Source organism: Oreochromis aureus, linkage group 4 (assembly GCF_013358895.1).
Source record: "Oreochromis aureus strain Israel breed Guangdong linkage group 4, ZZ_aureus, whole genome shotgun sequence".
Classification (NCBI taxonomy): Eukaryota; Metazoa; Chordata; class Actinopteri; order Cichliformes; family Cichlidae; genus Oreochromis; species Oreochromis aureus.
In genome coordinates this window covers 18,857,568-18,885,307 of record NC_052945.1, presented here as the reverse complement: position 1 = coordinate 18,885,307, position 27,740 = coordinate 18,857,568, and the positions used below count along the sequence as shown (strand labels likewise).

Genomic DNA, 27,740 nt, shown 5'->3' with positions numbered 1-27,740 from the left:
TATTTTATTTACGTATGAAATAAGATCTAAAATAATGATTAAATGACAATCCTTTAAATGTTTCTTGCAAGAATTTCTTACCTTTTATGTGTGATCTGCTATTTACTGACTATTAGCCGTTATCGGTACAGGAAACACGCAGTGTTCGCACCTTCCTCAGCTGATGGTCATCGACGCTGGCTTACACAGCACTTCACAGTAATAGAGAGCAATTTATCGAAGCGGAAAAAAAACAGTTTTGCGTCTACCTCTGCCCACAAGAGACAGATAACAATCCATTACACCTCTTGGAGATGAATGTACCAAATTGTGCAAAACTTTTTAGGCTCTCGGTGTTTAGATTTTGTCTTGTCCGTGACTCATTAGCAGCAGGGAGGGGTGTGATCAGTCCACACGGTCCTTTCACAGCTCTGAACATGCAGCTAGTCTTTTTATGACTCAGTGATGAGAAGAATAAAAGATGTTGCAACAGATGCCACAGAGATCACATCTCTGGGATTACCCGAAGAGAGGCTAAATCCACAGATCAACTGCAGCAAACTCTGCAAACGCTGTGTGCAAGTATACCTAGGAGAAATGCAAGGTACCCTGTGGGAATCTTTACCTTATTTTGGTTTAGTTTAAAAGCTTGGATATTTTGTATGTGTGGACACTGGAGCGGTGGAGTCTACTTACTGGGGCTGGTGATGCCGGAGGCCTCTCTCTCTGTTCTCCTCACTCGACCGCTGGAGGTTCGTGCTGTGGATTGTGACAAGGAAAGAAGGGCAAATGAGTGAAATCTCCTCATCTGGAATGTAGTCAGCATTAGGAAAGAAATATTGCATTACTCATAATTCTCGACCACAGTTATGGAGTACGAGCAAACATACAATAAAGTCTGCACAAAACCACAGTTTAGGGTTACGCTGTGAAATAATAAGCATCCTCGGTGGCAGGTCTGGTTATGCAGTTTGCCCCTATTCTTCAAAAACGGCAAATTACCAGGGAAAGTCTGCCATTTAGCTCGCCTTTGCCAGCGTTTCCTTTTAATGGCCAAATCCAAAATGACACATTCGAGCGGATTCGCTTTTCCCGGCGAGGAACACCTGCTGCCAGTTCAGTGGCGTTTTGAAAAGACGGGCACCAAATGGAAAAGCATTACTTCACATTCTTCATGAGGCCAAAATAATCTGCAGTTGCTATTTGGAAAAACAAAGTAAACCAAAAGTTTGAAAGACTGCTATTATTGTCCGACCACAGAGAAAAAAAGCCAGGCTCTTTTTTTTTTTAAATTAGTTTGTCGTTTGTTTCTGGTTTTATAATTGTGTGGATGAAGTAAACCCAGAAGACCAAAGCTGCAGTTAGGAGAAAGTGCATGACAGAGTAGAGAGTAACGGCACAGTGTGACAATTCTACTACATGCGGCCTGTCGCATGTTTTGTTTGCGCATGAATAGAGTAAAATTGTGCTGATGGAGTGAATGTATGATGCTTTGGCAGGTGGGTAGAAGCAGTTTGTTTAAATTTAGTAAAGCCAGAGAGGGAAAAGAAAAAAGGCAGAAACAAAGCAAACCTCAATGGTTAAATTAGAACAGCAGCTGAAAGTATAAATCGGAGCTGATGAAAGTGTGGAAAGATCTGAAAGTTATGGTCTCCTGATCCCGTTAAGTGTTCTCCCCGGGGTCCCGTATGCTTATTTTCTGGAAAATAAAAGGTTATTCATCCCCATTCATGTTTATCTAAGAGAGATCTCAGTGTCAACAGTCTTGTTCTACATGACGGTGGTTGTTTTAAGAATCAGAGGAATGTTGCTTCCTCTTGGCAGACGGTCCGCTGTGTTACTCTGGTGGAACGCTGAAGATAATCTCTCATTGATCGACTCCAGTGTGTGTGTGTGTGTGTGTGTGTGTGTGTGTGTTCAGTGCTGCTGAATCACCAGCAATTGCTAGTGGTGTACTGAGCTAAACAAGAACACAGCTGTTTTCTGTTCAAACAGGTGATTCAGCTCCACTACAGGAACAGGGGTGATTATTTTCTTTAATGCACATGACTAACAAGTGACTTCAGCCAGTCAAAGGAAGAATGACGTAGAGAGTAAATGGATTATATGTGAGATTAATATTTAAAAATAGTTTTATTCATCACTTAAAAGCATGTGTAACATTTTCAGACTGAATGTTTTGGTTAAATAAACGGCAATGGAGTTTTCTAAAAGATCTCATAAGTGAATGCGGCACCCATCTTTGACTGCTGTGTACCAAAATGCGTTTGTATTACAGTAACATCAAATGCCTATGGACCTTATGAGTCAATAATGGATATGCAGACTCTCAGCTTTTATTTAAGGCATTAAAAACAATTGTTGCATTAATCACAGATGAGTTATGGCCATTTTTATACACAGCCCAAAACTTTAGGGGCTCAAATGTAAAGCTTTTAGTCCTATACACAGTACTAATGTCCTGATATTCAGGAAGGAAAATAGGAAGTAGGTGCAGTTACTTATTGAAATATGTGCAATCATGCATGGAAATACAGGAAATAAGGCAAAAACAGAGTTTGTATAGTGAAAGTTGAGGTCTGGACCCGTTTATGACTGATAGCGTTCTATTGTGTGTTTGGAGTCATTGTTATGTTTTAAAATGAAGCTGTACTTTGCAGATGGTAATACATGCTGCATCAAAATGTGATGGTACTTTTTTGCATTCATAATTCCATCAGTTGTGACCCAAATCATGACAGAGCCTCCACCTACTTCTTTTGTCCTCCACTCATCCAACTTCCTCAATATTTAATTATTTTAAAAGACAAACTACACACCTTTCAGACCCATGCCCAGTTTTCAGCTAATAGCTCTTTATGAAAGACACTAAATTACGCTTCTAAAACTGTATCATCTTTGGCATTTTCTGGTACCTTTTTATGTTGAATGAGTCATATATATATATAGGTCACATAACAAACAAACAAAAAAACCCCAAAACCCCCTTCCTCTGAAAAAATTGAAAGAAACATTGCTAAAGATTACTTTAACAATTACAGATAAGCTTAAGAATCCCTTTAGACTGCCTAAACCAAGATACATAAGAAAACGTGCATTTCCTCCACTGTGATGTTTATTGCAGATGTATTCAGCTGCTATTTGTGGGTCTTCCTGCCTTCTGTTTTTTTATCTTTAGCATGTCAAACACACTGAGATCAGGTCACTGAGCGTTTCTTTAATCAAGATCATCCACCAGTGTTTGCTTCACTCACTAAAACCACATCATCTTTAACTTCATGTGTAGTCAGATTTAATCTCAGAGCGCTCATAGGTTTAAATAGAATCTCAGTGACTGCAGACTCGTGTTAACCATGTTTAAAGCTTTGGCTGTGGTTTCTCATTTGCTTCATGCAAACAATACATAATAAAGCATAATAAAGAATAATTGTGGTTACAGTGAGAATAGCATGATGATAAAGTCTTGTCCTCCTGGGTCATGCAGTGGCATGGAAACAAGATGCTGCATCTTTCTCTGATCAACCACACTCTCGTCTCCACTTCCCTTAAGCTTCTAGACGTCGCCTGCGTTGCCTCGCTTAACGCAGATCAGATGAGGTAGTTCATCCGGTGGATGATGATTCAGTCGTCCCATCCTGTTTTTAATTCTTAGAAATACTTCCTTCCACAAATTAGTGCACAACATGGGCTTCGTTTTCTTCTAACGCTGCCAGCCAGCATAGCGGTTTTGCCTCCTCTGCTGTCACTGATGAACACAAAGACGGCTGGCCCGAGGGAGAGGTAGTGAGTGTGGCGGGTATATGACTGGAATACATGAGTAAAGCTTTTGTAATACGCGAGTGCGCACATGTAGCAGAAGGCGAGAAGGTGCGATGGAGCGTTTGAAGTCATTCCTCACAATGAGGAGAGTAAATGCAGGAAGTGATGATGCAGCCCAGCATCATCAGCATGTAGCATTTGCTTTCCTCTGCTTCTGAATAACAAACTTATTGTATTTTAAACCTTTTGTTTTTGTGCGTCACATGAAAAATATCTGAGTTTTAATTAGCCTGATGATAATGTGGATGGGAGTAACGAAAACAATATGACTGCTTTGTTGGCATAAATGTTGCCGTCTGCAGATACATTAGAGCAGAATTGTATCATTTAGAACAAATCATTAGGCTACAGATAGCACGCTGGTGCGGTGGGGAGCACTGTTTGACTCACAGGTCAGGACCTTTCTGTGTGGAATTGCATGTTCTCTCCGGGTACTCAGGCTTCCTCCCACAGTCCAAAGACATGCACCAACAGACTGGCGACCTATCCAGGGTGTACCCTCCCTCAGGTTGAGATTTCATCAATCTTTGTTTTACTTTTATTGCCTTACGCCCACACATTTAGTCCTGCCCCCACCCATTGTTCTGCTGTCCTGTCAGACTTCTGCCACATTGGTGTCTAACCAGCAAACCAGTTACAGTATATACACACACCAGAGACTTTTAGTTGTTCGATTGTCTTGTAGTTAAGCAGTTTTCTCATGTTTTTCTGTGCACACTTGTCCCAGTTCTCAGTAAGTTTTTTTTTCCAGTGTACTTTTGGTTTTCTCATGGTTGGATTCAGCCTTGCTGACTCTCTGCTCCTTTGCCTTTTATTTAGGAATTCAATTTTGAACTTTTATCTCCTCCTCCTAGTGTCCCAGTTTGATTCCCCCCACCCCCAGTCAGACCAGAAAAAGCCCAGGTTTAGCATAGATTATTATAAGCATTTCAGAATTGATTTAAACTGTTTTACAGTCAATATTGAGCTAAGGTCGATGTAAGCAGTGCTACTTGAGCGTCCAATGTTGATTCAGGGAGGAAGTCTTACTCTTTAAATCACCAAACGGGAACTCCGGCTGACCATTTGCTGTGAGTGTGAATCATTAATCAGCAACTTTTCATGTCATGACCCCATCGGTCTGCTATGCTAGTGTGTGCACAGAGCTTCAGGTTTGTGGAGTCAAGTCTATCAAGCCTCGGAGCTAAAAAACATGTCTGTACTTATTTATTCTTGGATGCACATACACACCCTTGCAACTGAACCTCTCCTTCAAATGGAGCGAGCAATGCATATCATCGCAACAAAGTAAAGCGGCACAGAAGATGCAAAAAAAAAAAGCAGGATGAAGTGCTTTGAAATGCTGGCATTTCGCATAAAGGTGATAAAATTCAGTGTAGTTTAAAGTAAGGGCAAAGTACTGACAGACATACAGCAATACAAAGAACAAGAGGGACACCTGCCAAGTTTACTTCTACACTAGCACAAAAGTGTCTGTGTGCTGAATCTGTTTGTCCTCCTGCACAGTCTTGTCTGAGGCCGCAAACATAAAAGTATACATTGACATGCATCTTTTTTCACCTTTGAAGGCGAGTTTTAATCATCTGACATCATATTTGCAAATGATACTGTGCGCAAAGGAGGTCAGCGCACGCACAGTGCATATATAAGAATGTTTGCACAATGTTTGCACATTGACAAATCTGTCTGTGCTTGTGAGTTCGCAGTAAAGTGACTGATGTCAAAACGCAGCGTTTAGCCGAGCCGTGTGTGCGTTCGTGCCAGGTGGCGTTTTAAGCATGACCAGTAAAGTGCACGGCTATGCTTGGACAAATGTTTCAACTGATTGGTTAATGGTGTCAAATGACTGGAGAAGAGTAAATAACAGAGGAGAGGGTGCAGCACTTCAACATACTTGAAACACAAGAGCGATCGCATGCAGTCACACACGAAAGACGGCCTACGTAGAGACCGGGTAGAGGGATTTACTAAACGTAGGCTATAATTAATGCCGGGACCTGAGATTTTAGTGTTTGCTTAAGGAGGCTGTGCGGAGGAGGCTGTATTGATATTTGTGCAGGAGGACAGAGGAGGGGACGGATCTTTGACTTCCTTCATTCTTCCCCTCCCCTTTTCCCCCCATCCTGTGCTTCTTTGACTTCACTGTTTCCTTTAGTGGTTTGATTTATCAACAGTCTGATGCAAGACGTGTCTTTAGTCACTTTACTAAAAACAGCTGCAGAGCAGTTCCTGAACAATTAATTATCACTGTTGCTTGGAACAGGAAATTATAAATTCGTTCTGTGACATGATACCAAACTTTCACCTATTGATATTTGCACTCATATAAACCAAACACTGACACTGTCTGATTATGATTTTACAGAGTATCAGAGTTCAACCAGATTCACGTCTGCTTAATGCCAGCCACTTTATTAGGTACACCTTGTTGGCACAGGGTTGGACCCTGTTTTACCTTTGTTCACCGAGCTGCCTTAATCCTTCGTGGCACAGATCCAACTGGGTCCGCCAAACATTCCTCAGATATTTAGTACGGTGAACTCATTGTCGTGTTAAAGAAGGCAGTTTGAGATGATCTGAGCTTTGTGACGTGGTGCGTTATCCTGCTTAAAGTAGATATCAAAGATGGAAACACTGTGGTCATAAAGGCATGGGCATAGTCAGCAACAGCAATACTCGGGTGGGCTGCGATGTTTAAACAATGCTCAGATGGTACTAAGGAACCCAAAGTGTGCCAAGCAAATATTCTCCACACAATTACACCACTGGCAAGCTGAAACGTTGTTACAAGGCAGGGTGGATCCATGCCTTCATTTGTTTATGCTAAATTCTGTGTCTCAGTTTCTTGTTAGCTGACAGGAGCGGCACTCGGTGTGGTCTTCCGCTGCTGTGTCACATCTGCTTCTAAGCTTTGTTGTGCATTCAGAGATGCTTTTCTGCATACCTCGATTGTAACAAGGATTTATTTGAGTTACTGTTGTCTTCCTGTCAGCTCAAAGCAGTTTAAGCAGTCTGGCCATTCTCCTGTGACCTCTGACCTCAACAAGTCATTTTTCACCCAGGGAACTGCTGCTCACTGGATATTTTCCCTTTCTTGGACCAAATCTAAAAAATGGCAGTGTGGGGAAATCCCAGTACATCAGCAGTTTCTAAAAGACTCAGACCAGCTCATCTGGCACCAACAACTGTGCCACATTTAGAGTCACTTAAATCACATTTCTTTCCCATTCTGATGCTCAGTTTGAAGTTCGTGTTGCCAAATCCTACAAGACTAAAAGCATCGAGTTTCTGCCACATGACTCCCTCGTTCGATACGTGCATTAACAATCAGCTGAACCTAATAAAGGATCCAGCGAGTGAATTACGCTGTATATGCAGGTGTATCATGTTCATTGCTTCATTTACTACCGGTTTATGATCACAATGACTGAGTCTGACAGACACAAGAATACCAGTGTACCTGCACTGCCCTGTACTGTGTACACAGCAAATAAAGATTTTCACTGTGGTGTGTTTGCAGACCTGGATCCATTACTGGAGGATCCACTGGAGAATTTGACACTACATGAATGAACATCATCTTTTCTTTTTTTAATTTAAATTATGATGTCAAAGAAGGTTAAGCTCACTAAGCCCTCCTTCCTCCCCCCTGTGTCTCTCTGCTCAGCCATCTGTTCCACTGTGTTTTATGGCCCTCATTACGATGCTGCAAACAGTGTTTCACAACTCTGCCTGTGAAAGAGCTGGGAGTGGATGAAAGAGCAAAGCTGACTGAATGGCTCCACGTCCATTTTTCAAGATTGTTTTTACAGCCCAGGTAAGACCTTTACCCGGCTGCAGGTCTGCCCACACACCGGTAAACTCAACACGCACGTGCGGACACCTTTATAATTTGGGGGAAACATTAGCCGTGACCCTAAACTGGAACCCAAATGAATGGCCGCTGTTCTGGTGGCGCCCAAGGCAACACCTTTTCCCAACCTTCTTCTTCACTCACTCCATTCATTGAAAAGCAACACCGTGTTGCCCAACACACAAAAGCCTCTCTGTACTCCACACAATGCCACACACACAAGTCGGCATTAAATCATATCAAAATGTGCTCTAGACAGCAAACTCACGCAGTCCATAAAATAATACCAGTGTGGTAGATAAGCATCAGCCTTCCTTCTTCCGGGGCTGTTAAAAGCATAAAGCAGGTTGCTTTATGAGCTAAAGCCTCCCCCAGGAAATACGTGTCACAGGCGAACAGCTCAGTGAGTGACTGGCTGCACAGACGTGATTCTTCAGAAATGTGAGAATGACGGGGAGAAGGAGGAAAGTTTTAAGGGCCTCAGCGTCCGCATGTTTGCTGGGATTTTCTAATTTGTATGAGGGACTTAAGTTCTTCAGGAACTAAACAAACACAGCCACTCCACCTTAACGCTGAAGCATTAAGCATCATGTGGCCAGCGCATGTGCTTGCTCAGGTGTGTGCGCAAGCAACAGGTCACGTTAAAAAAGAAAAGAGCCTCATCGACTAAAACGAAGCTGATAAACTGAAACAGAAAATAAAAAGCAGATGAAATCCTCTTGGAGCCATGTTATACAGAGCGGTTGTCCCGGAAACTGATTTTCAATAAGAGCAAGACTTTGTACAGACAGCAGAGCTCGCATGCATTTAACATGCATTATCTGGCTAATTCACGAGGGCTTTGCCACCCTAATAGGCTCTGCGAACAGATATGAGTCACTAACACTTAAACTGATTGCTACTTGCAATAAAATATTTATTCATGTCATGACAGGACAGGGCTGTTCCTGCCAAGCAGAGGAGCTGCTATCTGTTGCATGGGCTACTGAACAGCATGCTTTCCCCACTCCCCCTTATGGGTTTTGTTTTTCTTCAGGTCTGCATGTTAGCCAGATAACAGTGCAGTAAAAATCTGAAATCTAAACAAATGTATGCGAGTGTCTGCACTTTATCACTCTAATACCTGTCTCTAGATGTCGGCGCACATGTTACTCCACACATCAGAATGTCTCCGAGCCTGCCATTATCTTTTTACAGGCTCACTCCTGGCCTCGGGCCTACAGTACAGGCGGTCTGTTGTATCAGTTGACACCCCCAGCAGCAGCACAGCATCACAGAGCTGCATTCTTGGCTGCAGATGATAAACACAAAGCAGAGTGGACACTTCAGAGCAGGCTCTATGCGCCTGAGAGGGGAGGACCATGCACAGTGCAGAGACAAGGCATAGTAAGTATAGGTCTCCTGTGACTTCACACGGAAGTCTTTATTAATAACACACTGCTGTGGCCTATTTACTACATACATGTTTATCAGTCTCCAGGTTGCTAAACCTCCATAGAGTCACACAGGACAGAGATGCTACAGGTCCGCACCCTTGTTTAATAAGGCCTTTATCTATGTCAAATACAAAGTGTGCTTCCTGTAGTCACCACCCTTTGTATTTGTGGTTATGGTCAGGTTGTGGTCCAGAGTATGTGTATTAACCCGTGAGAACCTCCAAGGCCAAAATATAAAGCCACATGAAGTGCAAAATTAGCAACAGTTCAAATTCACATAAAACTAAAGATAAAAAGCTACAAGTCTCTAGCACTAATTCTTCCACTTTTGGACTACCTGAGGCTAATTTGCATAACCCACTGTAACCCACAGTCTCCACAGTGTTTATGGTGCTGTTGCCTTTTGGATCATCCATCCATCCTCTTCTGTTTATTCAATTCGGGGTCACATGGTGGGCTGGAGGCTATCTGAGCTGTCATGGGGCGAGACGCACTGTACGTACTGGACAGGATGCCAGTCTATCACAGGGCTAACACACACACACACACATAATCATTCACACTTTGGCACCTATGGTCAATTTAGAACCACCAGTTAACAACATTTTTAGGCTGTGGGAGGAAACCAGACCACCTGGGGAGAACAACCAGGCAGAAAAGCCCCCAACTAGATCCAAACCCTGGATCTTCTACCTGTGAGGTGCTAATGAGTGCTAATCGCCCCTTTCAGAGGATTTTAAATCAAATTGTCTTGACTTTCCTTGCAGTTACTTTTAATAGGAGGAAGTCTACGCTCTAGTTTTGGTGAGTATTTTCACAGCTGACTAATCAGCAGGTCTCAGTAAAGCATAGATATGATCATTTTGTCTGCTTCTGCTTCTGAAAAACACAAAGATGGAGGTGGCCATAATGACAGAACGCAGAGTACTGTACATGCATGTCCACATATCCCAATACCTTATCTCTCCATTATCCACAGGCTTCCAAATTGAGGGTTAGACCATCGGCGGCACGCTCTGCTAGATGACAGGGCGAATACGTCTCAACACAGTTTATAGCTCGACTTTCAAGCTGCCATCAAACAATAGCTTTAGGCTCTGAATCAAAGCCCGGCTGACTCTCCAGTGTAAACAGGCTAAAAGCTGTAATGCAGCGGGGAGTGAGGGTTTTGTCACACAGGTGAGAGGAGTGGAATTTGAAGTGTGTGTGTGCTGAAGTGGGCTGTTATTCATGCAGGTTACTCATTGATCCAGACAAATTGAGGGAGTGGTGTACAAGCCAGGGATTGGCTCCAGGAGCGGGGTTCAGCTGTGCGGGGTTGCATGACGGAACACAGACACAGGAACACGCACACATTTCTACACTGTTAATGTCAGTCTTCAGATGAGCCAGATACACGTTGTACTTGTTTGTGTGTCTACAAGGGTATTTGTAGACACACAAAATATACACACACACATAAGCTGACACACGAGTCCACCTTCCTCTCTCGGAGTCACCTATCCACATCTCTGGTGCTTGTCTAAACACCGCTACGCATTTGTGAGGAAGGCCTTTCACACATGTCAGACTTACAAACACGCTTTGTTATTAGACCGTTCCACGAGTGGAAGCTCTGACAAAGAATGTGACAGCTCCGCGCACATCACATGGCAGACAAAGAAAGAGAGACAAGAAGAGAGAGAACACACACACACACACACACACACACACAGAGGAAGAGGAGGAGGAGAGGCGGCATGACCCGACATGTGCTTGGCTCCAATGGAAAACCATTGGATGCTCCATCGCACAAAGGCTCGGGGAAGAGGAGCCGGGAAAGCTGGCATTCCGCGGGATAGGGTTGTGTACATTGGACTGAGCCACTGCTAAGAGAGACAGGATTCGTGTGTGTGTGTGTGTGTGTGTGTGTGTGTGTGTGTGTGTGTACTTGTTTTCGTGACATCTGAGGACAATTTTATGATAACACACTCACAAAATGAGGACGCTCGGAAAAATGAGGACATTTTTGAGGTGCTCATTTTTCCGAGCCTTCTAAAGTGTTCTAGAGGCCCCCAACATGCTCCCAAACCAAAAATCTCGAATGTCCTGAAATATCACAATTTTATGAAAAAGTGTGTTTAAGTGTGTTTAGCGTTTTGCTCACTTTCAGTTTCGCCGCCTACTGGCCAGTTTTGGAACAAAACACACTTTTAACACACTTTCAGTGACGCCACTCTGTGAGTCCTCATTTTGTAGGTGTGTCAGACACAATAACACATTTGACCCAGGTTATAGTGACGCCACTCTGCGAGTCCTCATTTTGTAGGTGTGTCAGACACAATAACACATTTGACCCAGGTTATACCCTTCTTGGGGCTTAAGCAAGGGTAACAACAGTTAAATCAGGCAAATCTTGACAAAAATGAAGGTCTTTAGATTCAGTTATTAGTGCCTGCACATCTTGGGGTTTTTGTTGTTGACAAAATGTCTCAAAATATAAAGTTTCAACATTTGTGTAATTATATTACTGTTATTTAATGAGTCTTACTTCTCAAAATCAATGCACAAATTGTCTGACCTTCACTAAGCAGAATGATGTGTGTGCAGATTTTGACCCTTGAAGAGTTTATATTAATCTGCATTAATATAATTGCATCTGCAATCTGCAGTTGAACTTAGAGATTCCTGCCGCTGTCATGTGATTCAGTATGATCATCAGGCTCAGTCTCGACTCTGAATTCCAAGAGGGCAGCAGCATGTCTCCTTGTTGAATGTCTGCTTTGAATTTTGGGTTGTTTTTTTTGTTTTGGTTTTTCTCCTCTGCTACTACCAGAAGTTGTCTGCACCACACCAGGGCCTGTGCTGCTAGCATAAACCAACTGAGCCTCAACCAGGGCCTGTGCTGTTTTCTGAGGCCATCTGCACCGCACCAGGGCCTAGCTAGACCCATAGGCACCACACCAGGGCCTTTACTGCTGTGTAATCAATTACTGTAAATGTACATGTTATCAGGAAATGATCAGACGGCAGAGGGTTTTCAGGAAACACTGTTAAATGTTCAGTTTCTATTTCATATGTTAAAACAAGATCTAGAGTGTGATAAAAGTGGTGGGTGGGTTCTTTTACATTTTGAGAGAAGCCAATTGAGTCTAATAACAGATTAAATGCCATGTTGAGGCTGTCATTTTAGCATCTACATGGATGTTAAAATCACCCACAATAATTATTTTATCTGAGCTGAGCACTAAATCAGATAAAAAGTCTGAGAAATCAGACAGAAACTCTGTAAGGCCCAGGTGGACGATAGATGATAACAAGTAAGACTGGTTTCTGAGTTTTACAGCTGGGGTGGACGAGGCTAAGCATCAGGCTTTCAAATGAATTAAAAGTCTGTCTTGGTCTTTCGTTAATTAATAGGCTGGTGTGAAAATTGCTGCCACACCGCCCCCTCCGCCTGTGCTTTGCGATTTCTGGTAGTTAGAATTACTCGGGGTGTTGATTCATTTTAACTAACATAATCATCATCCGACTGCAACCAGGTTTCTGTAAGGCAGAGTAAATCGATTTGTTGATCAATTATTAAGTCATGTACTAACAGACTTGGAGGAGAGCGCCTAATATTTAATAATCCACAATGTTTTACTCTTTGGTTCAGATGTGGATACTGTATTGTTCTTTCTTTTGATTTTTTTATGTTTAAATTGTTTTTTGCTGGTTTTTAGTTTGTTTTGTCTGTTTGGGAGCTGACACGGTCTCAGTGGAGATGGGTTTTTGGGGGTAGCAGGAGGAGAGAAGCTGCAGAGAGGCGTGTAAGACTGCAACTCTGCTTCTTGGTCCCAACTCTGGATAGTCATATTTTGGGGGCTTTAATAAATTTGTCCATATTTCTAGAAATGAGAGCTGCTCCATCCAAAGTGGGATGGATGCCGTCTCTCCTAACAAGACCAGGTTTCCTCCAGAAGCTTTGCCAATTATCTATGAAGCCGACATCATTTCTGGGACAACACAGACAGCAATTTAAGGAGAAATGCAGCTAAACAGGTCACTCCTGGTCTGATTGGGGAGGGGACCAGAGAAAACTACAGAGTCAACATTGTTTTGGCAAAGTTACACACTGATTCGATATTGATTTCAGTGACCTCCGATTGGCGTAACTGGGTGTCATTACTGCCGATGTGAATTATGATTTTACTGAATTTACGCTTTACCCTTATGTGGTGGCGCGAATGAGGAATAACCGGGGACGGTAACTAAGATGTTGACAACGCCACCTGGGGAGGGAGTTACACCCCAGGAAAGATATCTCTAGCCAATGTAAGTGTTACACTGGCAACCAAAGCCCACAGACTTGTTATTAACGGCAAAGGTGAGGCAGGTGAATTTTACAAATCAAGGTTTATTAAGAAGAACTACTAAAACATAGAATTATAAAATCAAAGAGGCACCTAAGGTAGCAGGGTTGAGACGGCAAAATAGTTAATTAAAACGACCAGACTCCCTACCACGATGCTACCCTAAAACAATCACAACATGATAAAAGAGCAACTAAACAAAATGGTGGAGACCGGCCACTTGAGGAGGCAACCTACAGGGAGGAGTGCCCAAGGGTGCCACCAATTACTCACCCATGTGATTTCACTGCAGACCTCACTCACACTAAACGGTGCAATCTACCTATGCCCGTGTGTACACTCGCATGCATCGGGAGGGATTCCACCTCACGTGCCTAGCCCCTCAACAAGCAGCCACACCTCCACTAAAGCAATAAAAGAAAGCATAAAACATTAAACAGATTAGTAAAAGATCTACATAAAACAAATACACCCCAAATTACTGTTTGTTATAAAAGCATTGCGTAACAAACAAAACAGCATATGACAAGACAGCAGTAGTATAGTGCAAGCCTGCAACAAAAGAGGGAAACAGTTGTCAAAGTCCACCCTACTATGCCACGTTATGATGAACACAAGAGTCCCACTTACCACTCTCTAAAGGGCAATACTAAACTGAGTAACTTTCCTGGAGAGATCTGCAGCGCTTAACTGCCTAATGCTCGCAGCCACCTTGGATGGACAAGACTACCAAATGACTCCTTCTGGTAGTGAAGCGCAGCTGTTTCTTATAAGCCTGCTAATTGTCAACTGGGAAGGTGTGGATGTTAGTGGTGCGTTTGTGGACATCATGTAAAATCCTACCCCAGAATCTACTTCACTACACTTAGCCAGCAGTTTTAAATTTCCTTCAATGTCGCCTGCTCTGGCCCCTGGAAGACAATTAACTATGGTTGCCGGTGTCTCTAGCTTCACATGTCTGAGAACAGAATCACCAATTACCAGAGTTTGACCCCGACGGGTGTGTCGCCGAGTGTGGGGAAAACGGTTAGACACATGTATGAATTTGAGGAATGGACCCAAAATGCAGACACAAAGGAACGTGAAAGAAAATTTTAATATTAACAGAAAGCAAGCTGTTTATTAAGGCTGGTAAAATAGGCAGAACCAGCTTCCAGTTTGGATTCGGGAGACAGACACTATCTCTACTTTTAAGATTAGGCTTCAAACTTTCCTTTTGCTAAAGCATATAGTTAGGGCAGGATCAGGTGACCCTGAATCCTCCCTTAGTTGTGCTGCAGTGAACGTGAGGCTGCCGGGGATTCCCATGATGCACTGAGTTTTTCCTTTCCAGTCACCTTTCTCACTCACTATGTGTTAATAGACCTCTCTGCACTGAATCATACTTGTTATTAATCCACAGCATGTCTTTATCCTGTCTTCCTTCTCTCACCCCAACCAATCACAGCAGATGGCCCCGCCCTCCCTGAGCCTGGTTCTGCTGGAGGTTTCTTCCTGTTAAAAGGGAGTTTTTCCTTCGCACTGTCGCCAAAGTTCTTGCTCATAGGTGGTCGATGATTGTTGGGTTTTTCCTCTGTATCTATTATTGTGCGATCTACTGTACAATATAAAGCGCCTTTGAGGCGATTGTTGTTGTGATTTGGTGCTATATAAATAAAATTGAATTTAATTGAATTAAAAGATTACAAAACAAAAGGCAGAAGTGAAGCTAAACAATAACCTAACCTGGGGACAAACCATGAAACCTGACATGGATACAAACATACCTGGAACATGGAAACGTGGCACCAAAGACAACAGATGACCTGACACTGAACAAATGAGGACAGGACTTACAGTGGCTTGCAAAAGTATTCGCCCCTTGAACTTTTCCACATTTTGTCACATTACTGCCACAAACATGAATCAATTTTATTGGACTCGCACATGAAAGACCAATACAAAGTGGTCTACACGTGAGAAGTGGAATGAAAATCATACATGATTCCAAACATTTTTACAAATAAATAACTGAAAAGGGGGTGTGCGTAATTATTCAGCCCCTGAGTCAATACTTTGTAGAACCACCTTTTGCTGAAATTGGATTCCATTAAAATTGATTCATGTTTGTGGCAGTAATGTGACAAAATGTGGAAAAGGGGGACGAATACTTTTGCAAGCCCTTGTAAGTACACAGAGAGACAATGAGGGGATGAGGAACAGCTGGGACAAATCAGACCTAACAAGACAAGGGAAACAAAACTAGACTCACTGCATATAGGACAAGGACTTTCACAATAAAACAGACATCACAAGGGTAATCTAATAAACAAATGAACTTAGCTAACCTAAAGAACTTATAAATAAACATCGACATCCAAACAAACTAAAACTTAAAATGCTGGGTCAACAAACCCAGGAAAGTGACAGTAAAATCATTTATTATACACATTATACTTATTTTCTTAAATTGCTTATCTATTATCTGTATTTTCACTTGAGGGTCTAGGGTACTGCTCTTCTTTTCATGACAAATTAGGACATGTTTATGATAACACACTGACAATATCAGGCCAATTTTGGCATTACTCCATCAGTGAACAGCATGCCCATGCTAACTTAAACTAGACCAGCAAGCTAACCACATGTGTATTTAAGTGTTACTTAAGAATAGGAACCAAACAAATTAACGGAACGAAATTAACTGTAACAGCAGTTTGCAAAACACTGTGACACTTCTCAAGTGTTCCTACCTCAAATACAGCGAGTGTTGCTGTGTTTTGTTGTTAAATGGACGAGGAGAGCCCGTGGCTGGTGAGAGGATGCGGCATTTCGTCAGTGGAGCATAGAACGACGTCTGTGATTGGACAACAAGTGAGTAACGCTGCATCTGATTGTTCGAAAGCCTCAACCAAAGAGCTGCTGGTCACGGCAAGATACAAACTCGCCGGAGCTCTGAGTGAACTGCACATCCGGGACCTTCAGCACTCAGCAGAGATTTGTCTTGACGTATGTATTTACCTTTGATATCCATGACTCGACGCACATTTAGCAAGGTAAAGTGTATGTTTAACAAGCTAATTAACGCTAGTTAAACGGAACTAAAACAATACACAATCGATTTGAACAAACTGTGTGATGAATGATGATAAATGCTAAAAATTACTTAAGATTTATCTTCAACAATAGATATTAGAAGTTTAATTTAACTGTTTTAAATTCCCACTGGAGTTAAAGGGACCTGTGGCCTTGCACGTGCTCTGCATCTTCAACTGCACAGACAGTCAGTCTAAGCTCTTTTTAAGTGTAGCTAACTGCAACACACATTTTTTTTTTTTTCAACACAAGATATGTTTGGGGGATTTAAATGTTAATAATAATGTTTTCGTATTTAGCACAAACCAATAGGGTCTGGGTCTCTGGCCCAGCGTTTCTGACGTTATTCTAAGGTTTTTGAGTTTCTTATGTTTAGTGGCGGGTTAGTTGAGTTTGGCTTAACGTTATTAACATTGTTTTAAGGAGTTTATGTTAGGGTTGTATATTACAACGTTTGTATTTTCATGCCATTTTTCCTGTTTTATTTTGAAAGAGTCTGTTGTGTTCAGTTCATTAATCTCACTGACCTGTTGTGTCAATAGAATCATTTGTGCCAGCTACTTCCTGCTCTCCTTCCATCCTGTCTCAACCTCCAACAGGAAAGTAGAAGTCCTCATATGGTAGGACCAGTGATTGTAGTGTGTGTGTTACACTGTCCTCATATTGTTTTAAGCTGTGAAGGACATGAGTGTGTTTCAGTTGCCTTCCTCATGTGGTTGGATCAACAACTCTAGTGTGTGTTACACTGTCCTCATATTGTGGGTAGCAGAACTGTACAGTGTTAAGTTTCTTTAGAATCTGGTATAAGGAAGTCGGATCCTTCTGTAATAATGTTCACTGATACAAATATGATCTGTAGTTAATTATCTAGTCGGGATTTATACTAGAGAATGTTTCTGACGTTATATTGTTGTCTTTTGTTGCAGACACCAAGTGCTGAGGTCCTGTCTCAGCCTCATACTTACCCACTTCATTCTTCCAACAGGTTACACATCATATTTTTGTATTTGGTATCAAGTATATGTGTCAGATGGGCCTAGTGCATAAATGAAATGCACTTTAATTGTATTAAAACAATCAGTTTCAGTCAAAGTTAACCAAAATCAACATTAGCATTAGGAGAAAGTAATTGTCTATACCATTTGTTAGTCCAAACTTTCCCGTAAAGCATCAGCGTGATCTTTATTCTGACTACATTTGATATTTTTGTCCTTTTACACATGTTTTTGTCCATTTAACCTCCCGCTGATCAGTTTACATGATTTAATTTCTGGGGAAATAGATGCCTTTAAATCAGTGTTGGGTTTGGAGCTTTTATTGACAACAGCAGAAGAAGTTAGAAGTCAGGAACATGAACTCTACATGTGTTCAGTCGTCATGTCCTCATATTGTTTTAAGCTGTGAAGGACATGAGTGTGTTTAAGAAGAAGTCCTCATATGGTAGGACCAGTGATTGTAGTGTGTGTTACACTGTCCTCATATTGTTTTAAGCTGTGAAGGACATGAGTGTGTTTCAGTTGCCTTCCTCATGTGGTTGGACCAACAACTCTAGTGTGTGTTACACTGTCCTCATATTGTTGGTAGCAGAACTGTACAGTGTTAAGTTTCTTTAGAATCTGGTATAAGGAAGTCGGATCCTTCTGTAATAATGTTCACTGCTACAAATATGATCTGTAGTTGATCATCTAGTCGGGATTTATACTAGAGAATGTTTCTGACGTTATATTGTTGTCTTTTGTTGCAGACACCAAGTGCTGAGGTCCTGTCTCAGCCTCATACAGACCAATCGGTGAGTGACATACCCACTTCATTCTTCCAACAGGTTACACATCATGTTTTTGTATTTGGTATCAAGTATATGTGTCAGATGGGCCTAGTGCATAAATGAAATGCACTTTAATTGTATTAAAACAATCAGTTTCAGTCAAAGTTAACCAAAATCAACATTAGCATTAGGAGAAAGTAATTGTCTATACCATTTGTTAGTCCAAACTTTCCTTTAAGCATCAGCTTGATCTTTATTCTGACTACATTTGATATTTTTGTCCTTTTACACATGTTTTTGTCCATTTAACCTCCCGCTGATCAGTTTACATGATTTAATTTCTGGGGAAATAGATGGCTTTACATCAGTGTTGGGTTTAGAGCTTTTATTGACAACAGCAGGAGAAGTTAGAAGTCAGGAACATGAACTCTACATGTGTTCAGTCGTCATGTCCTCATATTGTTTTAAGCTGTGAAGGACATGAGTGTGTTTCAGTTGCCTTCTTCATGTGGTTGGACCAACAACTCTAGTGTGTGTTACACTGTCCTCATATTGTGTGTAGCAGAACTGTACAGTGTTAAGTTTCTATAGAATCTGGTATAAGGAAGTCAGATCCTTCTGTGAATAATGTTCACTGCTACAAATATGATCTGTAGTTGATCATCTAGTCGGGATTTATACTAGAGAATGTTTCTGACGTTATATTGTCTTTTGTTGCAGACACCAAGTGCTGAGGTCCTGTCTCAGCCTCATACAGACCAATCGGTGAGTGACTTACCCACTTCATTCTTCCAACAGGTTACACATCATGTTTTTGTATTTGGTATCAAGTATATGTGTCAGATGGGCCTAGTGCATAAATGAAATGCACTTTAATTGTATTAAAACAATCAGTTTCAGTCAAAGTTAACCAAAATCAACATTAGCATTAGGAGAAAGTAATTGTCTATACCATTTGTTAGTCCAAACTTTCCTTTAAGCATCAGCTTGATCTTTATTCTGACTACATTTGATATTTTTGTCCTTTTACACATGTTTTTGTCCATTTAACCTCCTGCTGATCAGTTTACATGATTTAATTTCTGGGGAAATAGATGGCTTTACATCAGTGTTGGGTTTAGAGCTTTTATTGACAACAGCAGGAGAAGTTAGAAGTCAGGAACATGAACTCTACATGTGTTCAGTCGTCATGTCCTCATATTGTTTTAAGCTGTGAAGGACATGAGTGTGTTTCAGTTGCCTTCTTCATGTGGTTGGACCAACAACTCTAGTGTGTGTTACACTGTCCTCATATTGTTGGTAGCAGAACTGTACAGTGTTAAGTTTCTTTAGAATCTGGTATAAGGAAGTCGGATCCTTCTGTAATAATGTTCACTGCTACAAATATGATCTGTAGTTAATTATCTAGTCGGGATTTATCCTAGAGAATGTTTCTGACGTTATATTGTTGTCTTTTGTTGCAGACACCAAGTGCTGAGGTCCTGTCTCAGCCTCATACAGACCAATCGGTGAGTGACTTACCCACTTCATTCTTCCAACAGGTTACACATCATATTTTTGTATTTGGTATCAAGTATATGTGTCAGATGGGCCTAGTGCATAAATGAAATGCACTTTAATTGTATTAAAACAATCAGTTTCAGTCAAAGTTAACCAAAATCAACATTAGCATTAGGAGAAAGTAATTGTCTATACCATTTGTTAGTCCAAACTTTCCTTAAAGCATCAGCGTGATCTTTATTCTGACTACATTTGATATTTTTGTCCTTTTACACATGTTTTTGTCCATTTAACCTCCCGCTGATCAGTTTACATGATTTAATTTCTGGGGAAATAGATGCCTTTAAATCAGTGTTGGGTTTGGAGCTTTTATTGACAACAGCAGAAGAAGTTAGAAGTCAGGAACATGAACTCTACATGTGTTCAGTCGTCATGTCCTCATATTGTTTTAAGCTGTGAAGGACATGAGTGTGTTTAAGAAGAAGTCCTCATATGGTAGGACCAGTGATTGTAGTGTGTGTTACACTGTCCTCATATTGTTTTAAGCTGTGAAGGACATGAGTGTGTTTCAGTTGCCTTCCTCATGTGGTTGGACCAACAACTCTAGTGTGTGTTACACTGTCCTCATATTGTTGGTAGCAGAACTGTACAGTGTTAAGTTTCTTTAGAATCTGGTATAAGGAAGTCGGATCCTTCTGTAATAATGTTCACTGCTACAAATATGATCTGTAGTTGATCATCTAGTCGGGATTTATACTAGAGAATGTTTCTGACGTTATATTGTTGTCTTTTGTTGCAGACACCAAGTGCTGAGGTCCTGTCTCAGCCTCATACAGACCAATCGGTGAGTGACTTACCCACTTCATTCTTCCAACAGGTTACACATCATGTTTTTGTATTTGGTATCAAGTATATGTGTCAGATGGGCCTAGTGCATAAATTAAATGCACTTTAATTGTATTAAAACAATCAGTTTCAGTCAAAGTTAACCAAAATCAACATTAGCATTAGGAGAAAGTAATTGTCTATACCATTTGTTAGTCCAAACTTTCCTTTTAAGCATCAGCGTGATCTTTATTCTGACTACATTTGATATTTTTGTCCTTTTACACATGTTTTTGTCCATTTAACCTCCCGCTGATCAGTTTACATGATTTAATTTCTGGGGAAATAGATGGCTTTACATCAGTGTTGGGTTTAGAGCTTTTATTGACAACAGCAGGAGAAGTTAGAAGTCAGGAACATGAACTCTACATGTGTTCAGTCGTCATGTCCTCATATTGTTTTAAGCTGTGAAGGACATGAGTGTGTTTCAGTTGCCTTCTTCATGTGGTTGGACCAACAACTCTAGTGTGTGTTACACTGTCCTCATATTGTGTGTAGCAGAACTGTACAGTGTTAAGTTTCTATAGAATCTGGTATAAGGAAGTCAGATCCTTCTGTGAATAATGTTCACTGCTACAAATATGATCTGTAGTTGATCATCTAGTCGGGATTTATACTAGAGAATGTTTCTGACGTTATATTGTCTTTTGTTGCAGACACCAAGTGCTGAGGTCCTGTCTCAGCCTCATACAGACCAATCGGTGAGTGACTTACCCACTTCATTCTTCCAACAGGTTACACATCATGTTTTTGTATTTGGTATCAAGTATATGTGTCAGATGGGCCTAGTGCATAAATGAAATGCACTTTAATTGTATTAAAACAATCAGTTTCAGTCAAAGTTAACCAAAATCAACATTAGCATTAGGAGAAAGTAATTGTCTATACCATTTGTTAGTCCAAACTTTCCCTTAAAGCATCAGCGTGATCTTTATTCTGACTACATTTGATATTTTTGTCCTTTTACACATGTTTTTGTCCATTTAACCTCCTGCTGATCAGTTTACATGATTTAATTTCTGGGGAAATAGATGGCTTTACATCAGTGTTGGGTTTAGAGCTTTTATTGACAACAGCAGGAGAAGTTAGAAGTCAGGAACATGAACTCTACATGTGTTCAGTCGTCATGTCCTCATATTGTTTTAAGCTGTGAAGGACATGAGTGTGTTTCAGTTGCCTTCTTCATGTGGTTGGACCAACAACTCTAGTGTGTGTTACACTGTCCTCATATTGTTGGTAGCAGAACTGTACAGTGTTAAGTTTCTTTAGAATCTGGTATAAGGAAGTCGGATCCTTCTGTAATAATGTTCACTGCTACAAATATGATCTGTAGTTAATTATCTAGTCGGGATTTATCCTAGAGAATGTTTCTGACGTTATATTGTTGTCTTTTGTTGCAGACACCAAGTGCTGAGGTCCTGTCTCAGCCTCATACAGACCAATTGGTGAGTGACATACCCACTTCATTCTTCCAACAGGTTACACATCATGTTTTTGTATTTGGTATCAAGTATATGTGCCAGTTGGGCCTAGTGCATAAATGAAATGCACTTTGATTGTATTAAAACAATCAGTTTCAGTCAAAGTTAACCAAAATCAACATTAGCATTAGGAGAAAGTAATTGTCTATACCATTTGTTAGTCCAAACTTTCCTTTAAAGCATCAGCGTGATCTTTATTCTGACTACATTTGATATTTTTGTCCTTTTACACATGTTTTTGTCCATTTAACCTCCCGCTGATCAGTTTACATGATTTAATTTCTGGGGAAATAGATGGCTTTACATCAGTGTTGGGTTTAGAGCTTTTATTGACAACAGCAGGAGAAGTTAGAAGTCAGGAACATGAACTCTACATGTGTTCAGTCGTCATGTCCTCATATTGTTTTAAGCTGTGAAGGACATGAGTGTGTTTAAGTAGAAGTCCTCATATGGTAGGACCAGTGATTGTAGTGTGTGTTACACTGTCCTCATATTGTTTTAAGCTGTGAAGGACATGAGTGTGTTTCAGTTGCCTTCTTCATGTGGTTGGACCAACAACTCTAGTGTGTGTTACACTGTCCTCATATTGTTGGTAGCAGAACTGTACAGTGTTAAGTTTCTTTAGAATCTGGTATAAGGAAGTCGGATCCTTCTGTAATAATGTTCACTGCTACAAATATGATCTGTAGTTGATCATCTAGTTGGGATTTATACTAGAGAATGTTTCTGACGTTATATTGTTGTCTTTTGTTGCAGACACCAAGTGCTGAGGTCCTGTCTCAGCCTCATACAGACCAATCGGTGAGTGACTTACCCACTTCATTCTTCCAACAGGTTACACATCATATTTTTGTATTTGGTATCAAGTATATGTGTCAGATGGGCCTAGTGCATAAATGAAATGCACTTTAATTGTATTAAAACAATCAGTTTCAGTCAAAGTTAACCAAAATCAACATTAGCATTAGGAGAAAGTAATTGTCTATACCATTTGTTAGTCCAAACTTTCCTTTTAGCATCAGCTTGATCTTTATTCTGACTACATTTGATATTTTTGTCCTTTTACACGTTTTTGTCCATTTAACCTCCCGCTGATCAGTTTACATGATTTAATTTCTGGGGAAATAGATGGCTTTACATCAGTGTTGGGTTTAGAGCTTTTATTGACAACAGCAGGAGAAGTTAGAAGTCAGGAACATGAACTCTACATGTGTTCAGTCGTCATGTCCTCATATTGTTTTAAGCTGTGAAGGACATGAGTGTGTTTAAGTAGAAGTCCTCATATGGTAGGACCAGTGATTGTAGTGTGTGTGTTACACTGTCCTCATATTGTTGGTAGCAGAACTGTACAGTGTTAAGTTTCTTTAGAATCTGGTATAAGGAAGTCAGATCCTTCTGTAATAATGTTCACTGCTACAAATATGATCTGTAGTTAATTATCTAGTCGGGATTTATCCTAGAGAATGTTTCTGACGTTATATTGTTGTCTTTTGTTGCAGACACCAAGTGCTGAGGTCCTGTCTCAGCCTCATACAGACCAATCGGTGAGTGACATACCCACTTCATTCTTCCAACAGGTTACACATCATGTTTTTGTATTTGGTATCAAGTATATGTGCCAGTTGGGCCTAGTGCATAAATGAAATGCACTTTGATTGTTTTAATACAATCAGTTTGAGGAAAAGTTTCCCAAAATCAACATTAGCATTAGGAGAAAGCAATTGTCTATACCAGGGGTGCCCAATCCCAGTCCTCGAGAGCTACTGTCCTGCAGCTTTTAGATGCATCCCTACTCCAACACAGCTGAATCAAATAGTTGGATTACCAATTGGCATGCCATCAAGTCTGGCAAAGGCCTGATAACGAGCCATTCATTTGATTCAGGTGTGCTCGAACAAGGACGCATCTAAAAGCTGCAGGGCAGTAGCTCTCGAGGACTGGGATTGGGCACCCCTGGTCTATACCATTTGTTAGTCCAAACTTACCCTTAAAGCATCAGCTTGATCTTTATTCTGACTACATTTGATATTTTTGTCCTTTTACACATGTTTTGTCCATTTAACCTCCCGCTGATCAGTTTACATGATTTAATTTCTGGGGAAATAGATGGCTTTACATCAGTGTTGGGTTTAGAGCTTTTATTGACAACAGCAGGAGAAGTTAGAAGTCAGGAACATGAACTCTACATGTGTTCAGTCGTCATGTCCTCATATTGTTTTAAGCTGTGAAGGACATGAGTGTGTTTAAGTAGAAGTCCTCATGTGGTAGGACCAGTGATTGTAGTGTGTGTGTTACACTGTCCTCATATTGTTTTAAGCTGTGAAGGACATGAGTGTGTTTAAGAAGAAGTCCTCATATGGTAGGACCAGTGATTGTAGTGTGTGTTACAATGTCCTCATATTGTTTTAAGCTGTGAAGGACATGAGTGTGTTTCAGTTGCCTTCCTCATGTGGTTGGACCAACAACTCTAGTGTGTGTTACACTGTCCTCATATTGTTGGTAGCAGAACTGTACAGTGTTAAGTTTCTATAGAATCTTGTATAAGGAAGTCGGATCCTTCTGTGAATAATGTTCACTGCTACAAATATGATCTGTAGTTGATCATCTAGTCGGGATTTATACTAGAGAATGTTTCTGACGTTATATTGTTGTCTTTTGTTGCAGACACCAAGTGCTGAGGTCCTGTCTCAGCCTCATACAGACCAATTGGTGAGTGACATACCCACTTCATTCTTCCAACAGGTTACACATCATGTTTTTTGTATTTAGTAATCAAGTTTATGTGTCAGTTGGGCCTAGTGCATAAATTAAATGCACTTTGATTGTATTAAAACAATCAGTTTGAGTCAAAGTTTCCCAAAATCAACATTAGCTTTACTTCTTTGTGAAGATCTTAGGAGAAAGAAATTGGCGTACCATTTGTTAGTTCTAACTTTCCTTTAAAGCATCAGCTTGATATTTATTCCTACTAAATTTGATGTTTTTGTGTTACATTGTCCTCATATTGTTTTAAGCTGTGAAGGACATGAATGTGTTTTTGTAGCCTTTCTCAATTGGTAGAACCAACAACTCTAGTTTGTGTTACATTGCTCCTTTAAAGTGCTCCAGTAGAAAGCAAGGTTTAAGAACATTTTGTATTCACATTATAAACTATAAACTAGAATATTTTCTATCTTTTCTTGCATTCACATTAAGATATTTTCTTTTGTTTCCATTTATGACAGCTGGGAAGGTGAGAAGCAAGTGGACAAATGATGAAGTAAAGGTTGCTGCAAAGTACCAGGTAAAAGGAATGTGACTGCTGCTTCCAAGCAGAGCCGGCAGCTCGTAAAGGCAGAGACTGGGTTGCCATAAAGTACTACATCCACAACAGGATCATTGCATTAAAAGAAAGATGCAAGGAAAAAAAAGAAACAACCAAGAGAGATACTTTGTTGCTTCCACAGTTATGTCAATATTGTAGTTTTCTGTATTGCATTGTTCTTACTCATAAATCTGTGGTTTATGCTGGGTGCTTTTTCCAATTAAATGATAAGAAAGGCAGATAATGTTCCACGTTTTTATTGACATGAACATTCACTACAAAATGAATTAATGCATTACAATATTAAGACTTAAAAAGTAGACTGACCACATTTGACCTATGTCTTTTTTTAAGTCTCTACACAGCTCATATTTACTGTTTTATTAACACATAAATGTCTGATATTTCTGTCAGAAGTTACCCGACTGGTGAGCATTACTATTGTGCATCCATGCCTATTATATTGTAATCTCAAAAGGAGCCAAGCTTAAAAATACAGAACCTACCCTTACCTGGTCCTTATAAGTCATATATACTTGAAAATTATGTGTTTCCATGGGCTTCACAATTCACCTAAACATGAAATATCAGTGTGTGACCTTATGGTACTCATAAGTCACATAAACCTGACAGTGTCCTCACAAGTAGCATTAAATTCAGGTTTGACCAAAATTTCACCCTAGCCAAAATCTCAACAGATGGGCGTGTTCCTGGAAGCATGGGTCAAACTTTGTGTGATTCCCATGCCTCTAGGACCTTCAGAAAGGCACGTTCCCATTTGTCACATTTTTGTCATAGGTCCTGATATTTCACGAAAACACGTATGTGTGTGTGTGTGTGTGTGTGTGTGTGTGTGTTTTCGTGGAAGGAGGGGGTGAGGGAATGTAGAAGATGTGGGCGATAGTAGGCAGTGCCTTAAGAAGAAAGAGGGGGGAATTAAGAGGAAAGCTGCAACAAAGGAAGGTGAAAAGAGAGCATAAAGGGAGGTCACATGCACTTATGGTTTACTTTCCTTGTGACGGGGGACATTGTCCTTTAAAGAAGCATCCTCGCTTCAAGTCTTTGCCTCCACAGTGTCACAACAACCATAATCAGGTCCAGCCAGTCTCAAAGTAAACTGAACCACTGAACTTGTCTGATGCACAAATCAGATCACTCTTCAGGCATTAGTTGGGAGGAGTGAAGGAGCTACACCGTAAAACTATCAATCAAGCAGATTAACAAGCCAACTGACGTATAATCTGACTGTAGGGTATTGTAGTATTTCACTGTGAATGAAATATGACCTGCTTTGGTGACAAACACAGAGCAGCTTTCATCTTGTTCGTCTGAGCATGAAAGAAACTCACATTCGAAAAAACAAAAAACCAGGCCAGGGTCTGTGCACCACCTTTCTGTCATGACGTCGTAGCCTATTTTTGAAGGGTAAAGTCTGAGAGCACAAACATGCAAGAAATGCTTTACAGCCACACCCACAGATCCATGTGTGGGCCCCCCTCTTTCTTTCTTCTGGCAAAGGGGGAATTCAAAAGAAGCACTTTTAGAAAAAAAAACGTGGGTTATTAATTGTTAGAGCTGTTTAATGTTTACCTGAAACCCTCTTTTTTTCCATTCTACAGTCACACTGGCACCTAAACACGCACAGTTTACAAGACACAGCCTCCTCTCTGCAATCAGGCTATAAAAGGGTTTGGTGATATCTCACGAGATAACGAGTTCCTGAAAGCTGTCACCACATTTAAGAGCTAGACTTACCTGTGAATGAAGATTTCTTCATGATTCTGTGAGATGTTTCCTCTCCTGGTGGTTAAGGGGGTTCTTCACTTTGACAGTCTAAGCTTGATTATCCGCTCTGGTTTCTCAGAATGTGTCAAGTTCACGTTTGCATCCGTAACTTTTCCAGGTTGTTTCTCTTTGTGCGTCTCTTGTTCGCCACTAATAGACGGTATACTAAACAACTGCAATGAAGCCTCCGTGGTGCAGCTAATACTAAATTTATTCCGCCTTTATGTCTAACTCTAACTACTTGGGAAGACACTCTGCTGGAAGTGGATACAATCACACCTGCGCTCCTAACGCACGCCCAATCCATGAGCGGGAGTGGTTTACTGTAACAGTGAGGGCTTTCACCTATCAAAGCTCAGAGGTGGAATAACTGAGCGCGATATTTGGGAAGGTGTGGAGAAGAATTATTTGAAGCACAGTTAACTGGTGAACTGGAAAGTTTGGTGATCCGAAAATTCACCAGTGCGCAGGTCTGGACTATTGCGCAATATGACACGATAATTAAAAACCTTACAATACCCTCT

The 27,740-nt window shown here is 40.8% G+C and overlaps 1 protein-coding gene across 2 annotated transcripts in view; it reads right to left on the bottom strand.

The window, feature by feature from the left end:
* LOC116336510 (septin-9-like) overlaps nucleotides 1-27,472 on the bottom strand; it is a 97,644-nt gene extending 70,172 nt beyond the window's left edge. The window contains exons 1-2 of one of the 2 annotated variants that reach the window (XM_039610679.1): nucleotides 27,187-27,472; nucleotides 676-738 (exon numbers count right to left, since the gene is read on the bottom strand). In XM_039610679.1, coding sequence (XP_039466613.1) covers nucleotides 676-738; nucleotides 27,187-27,208 — 85 coding nt within the window. In that variant the 5' untranslated portion in view covers nucleotides 27,209-27,472. Of the gene's footprint in view, nucleotides 1-675; nucleotides 739-13,694; nucleotides 13,714-27,186 lie in introns of those variants that run through there. The other variant, XM_039610680.1, reaches the window with a different exon arrangement.
* Nucleotides 27,473-27,740: the final 268 nt, after the last annotated feature.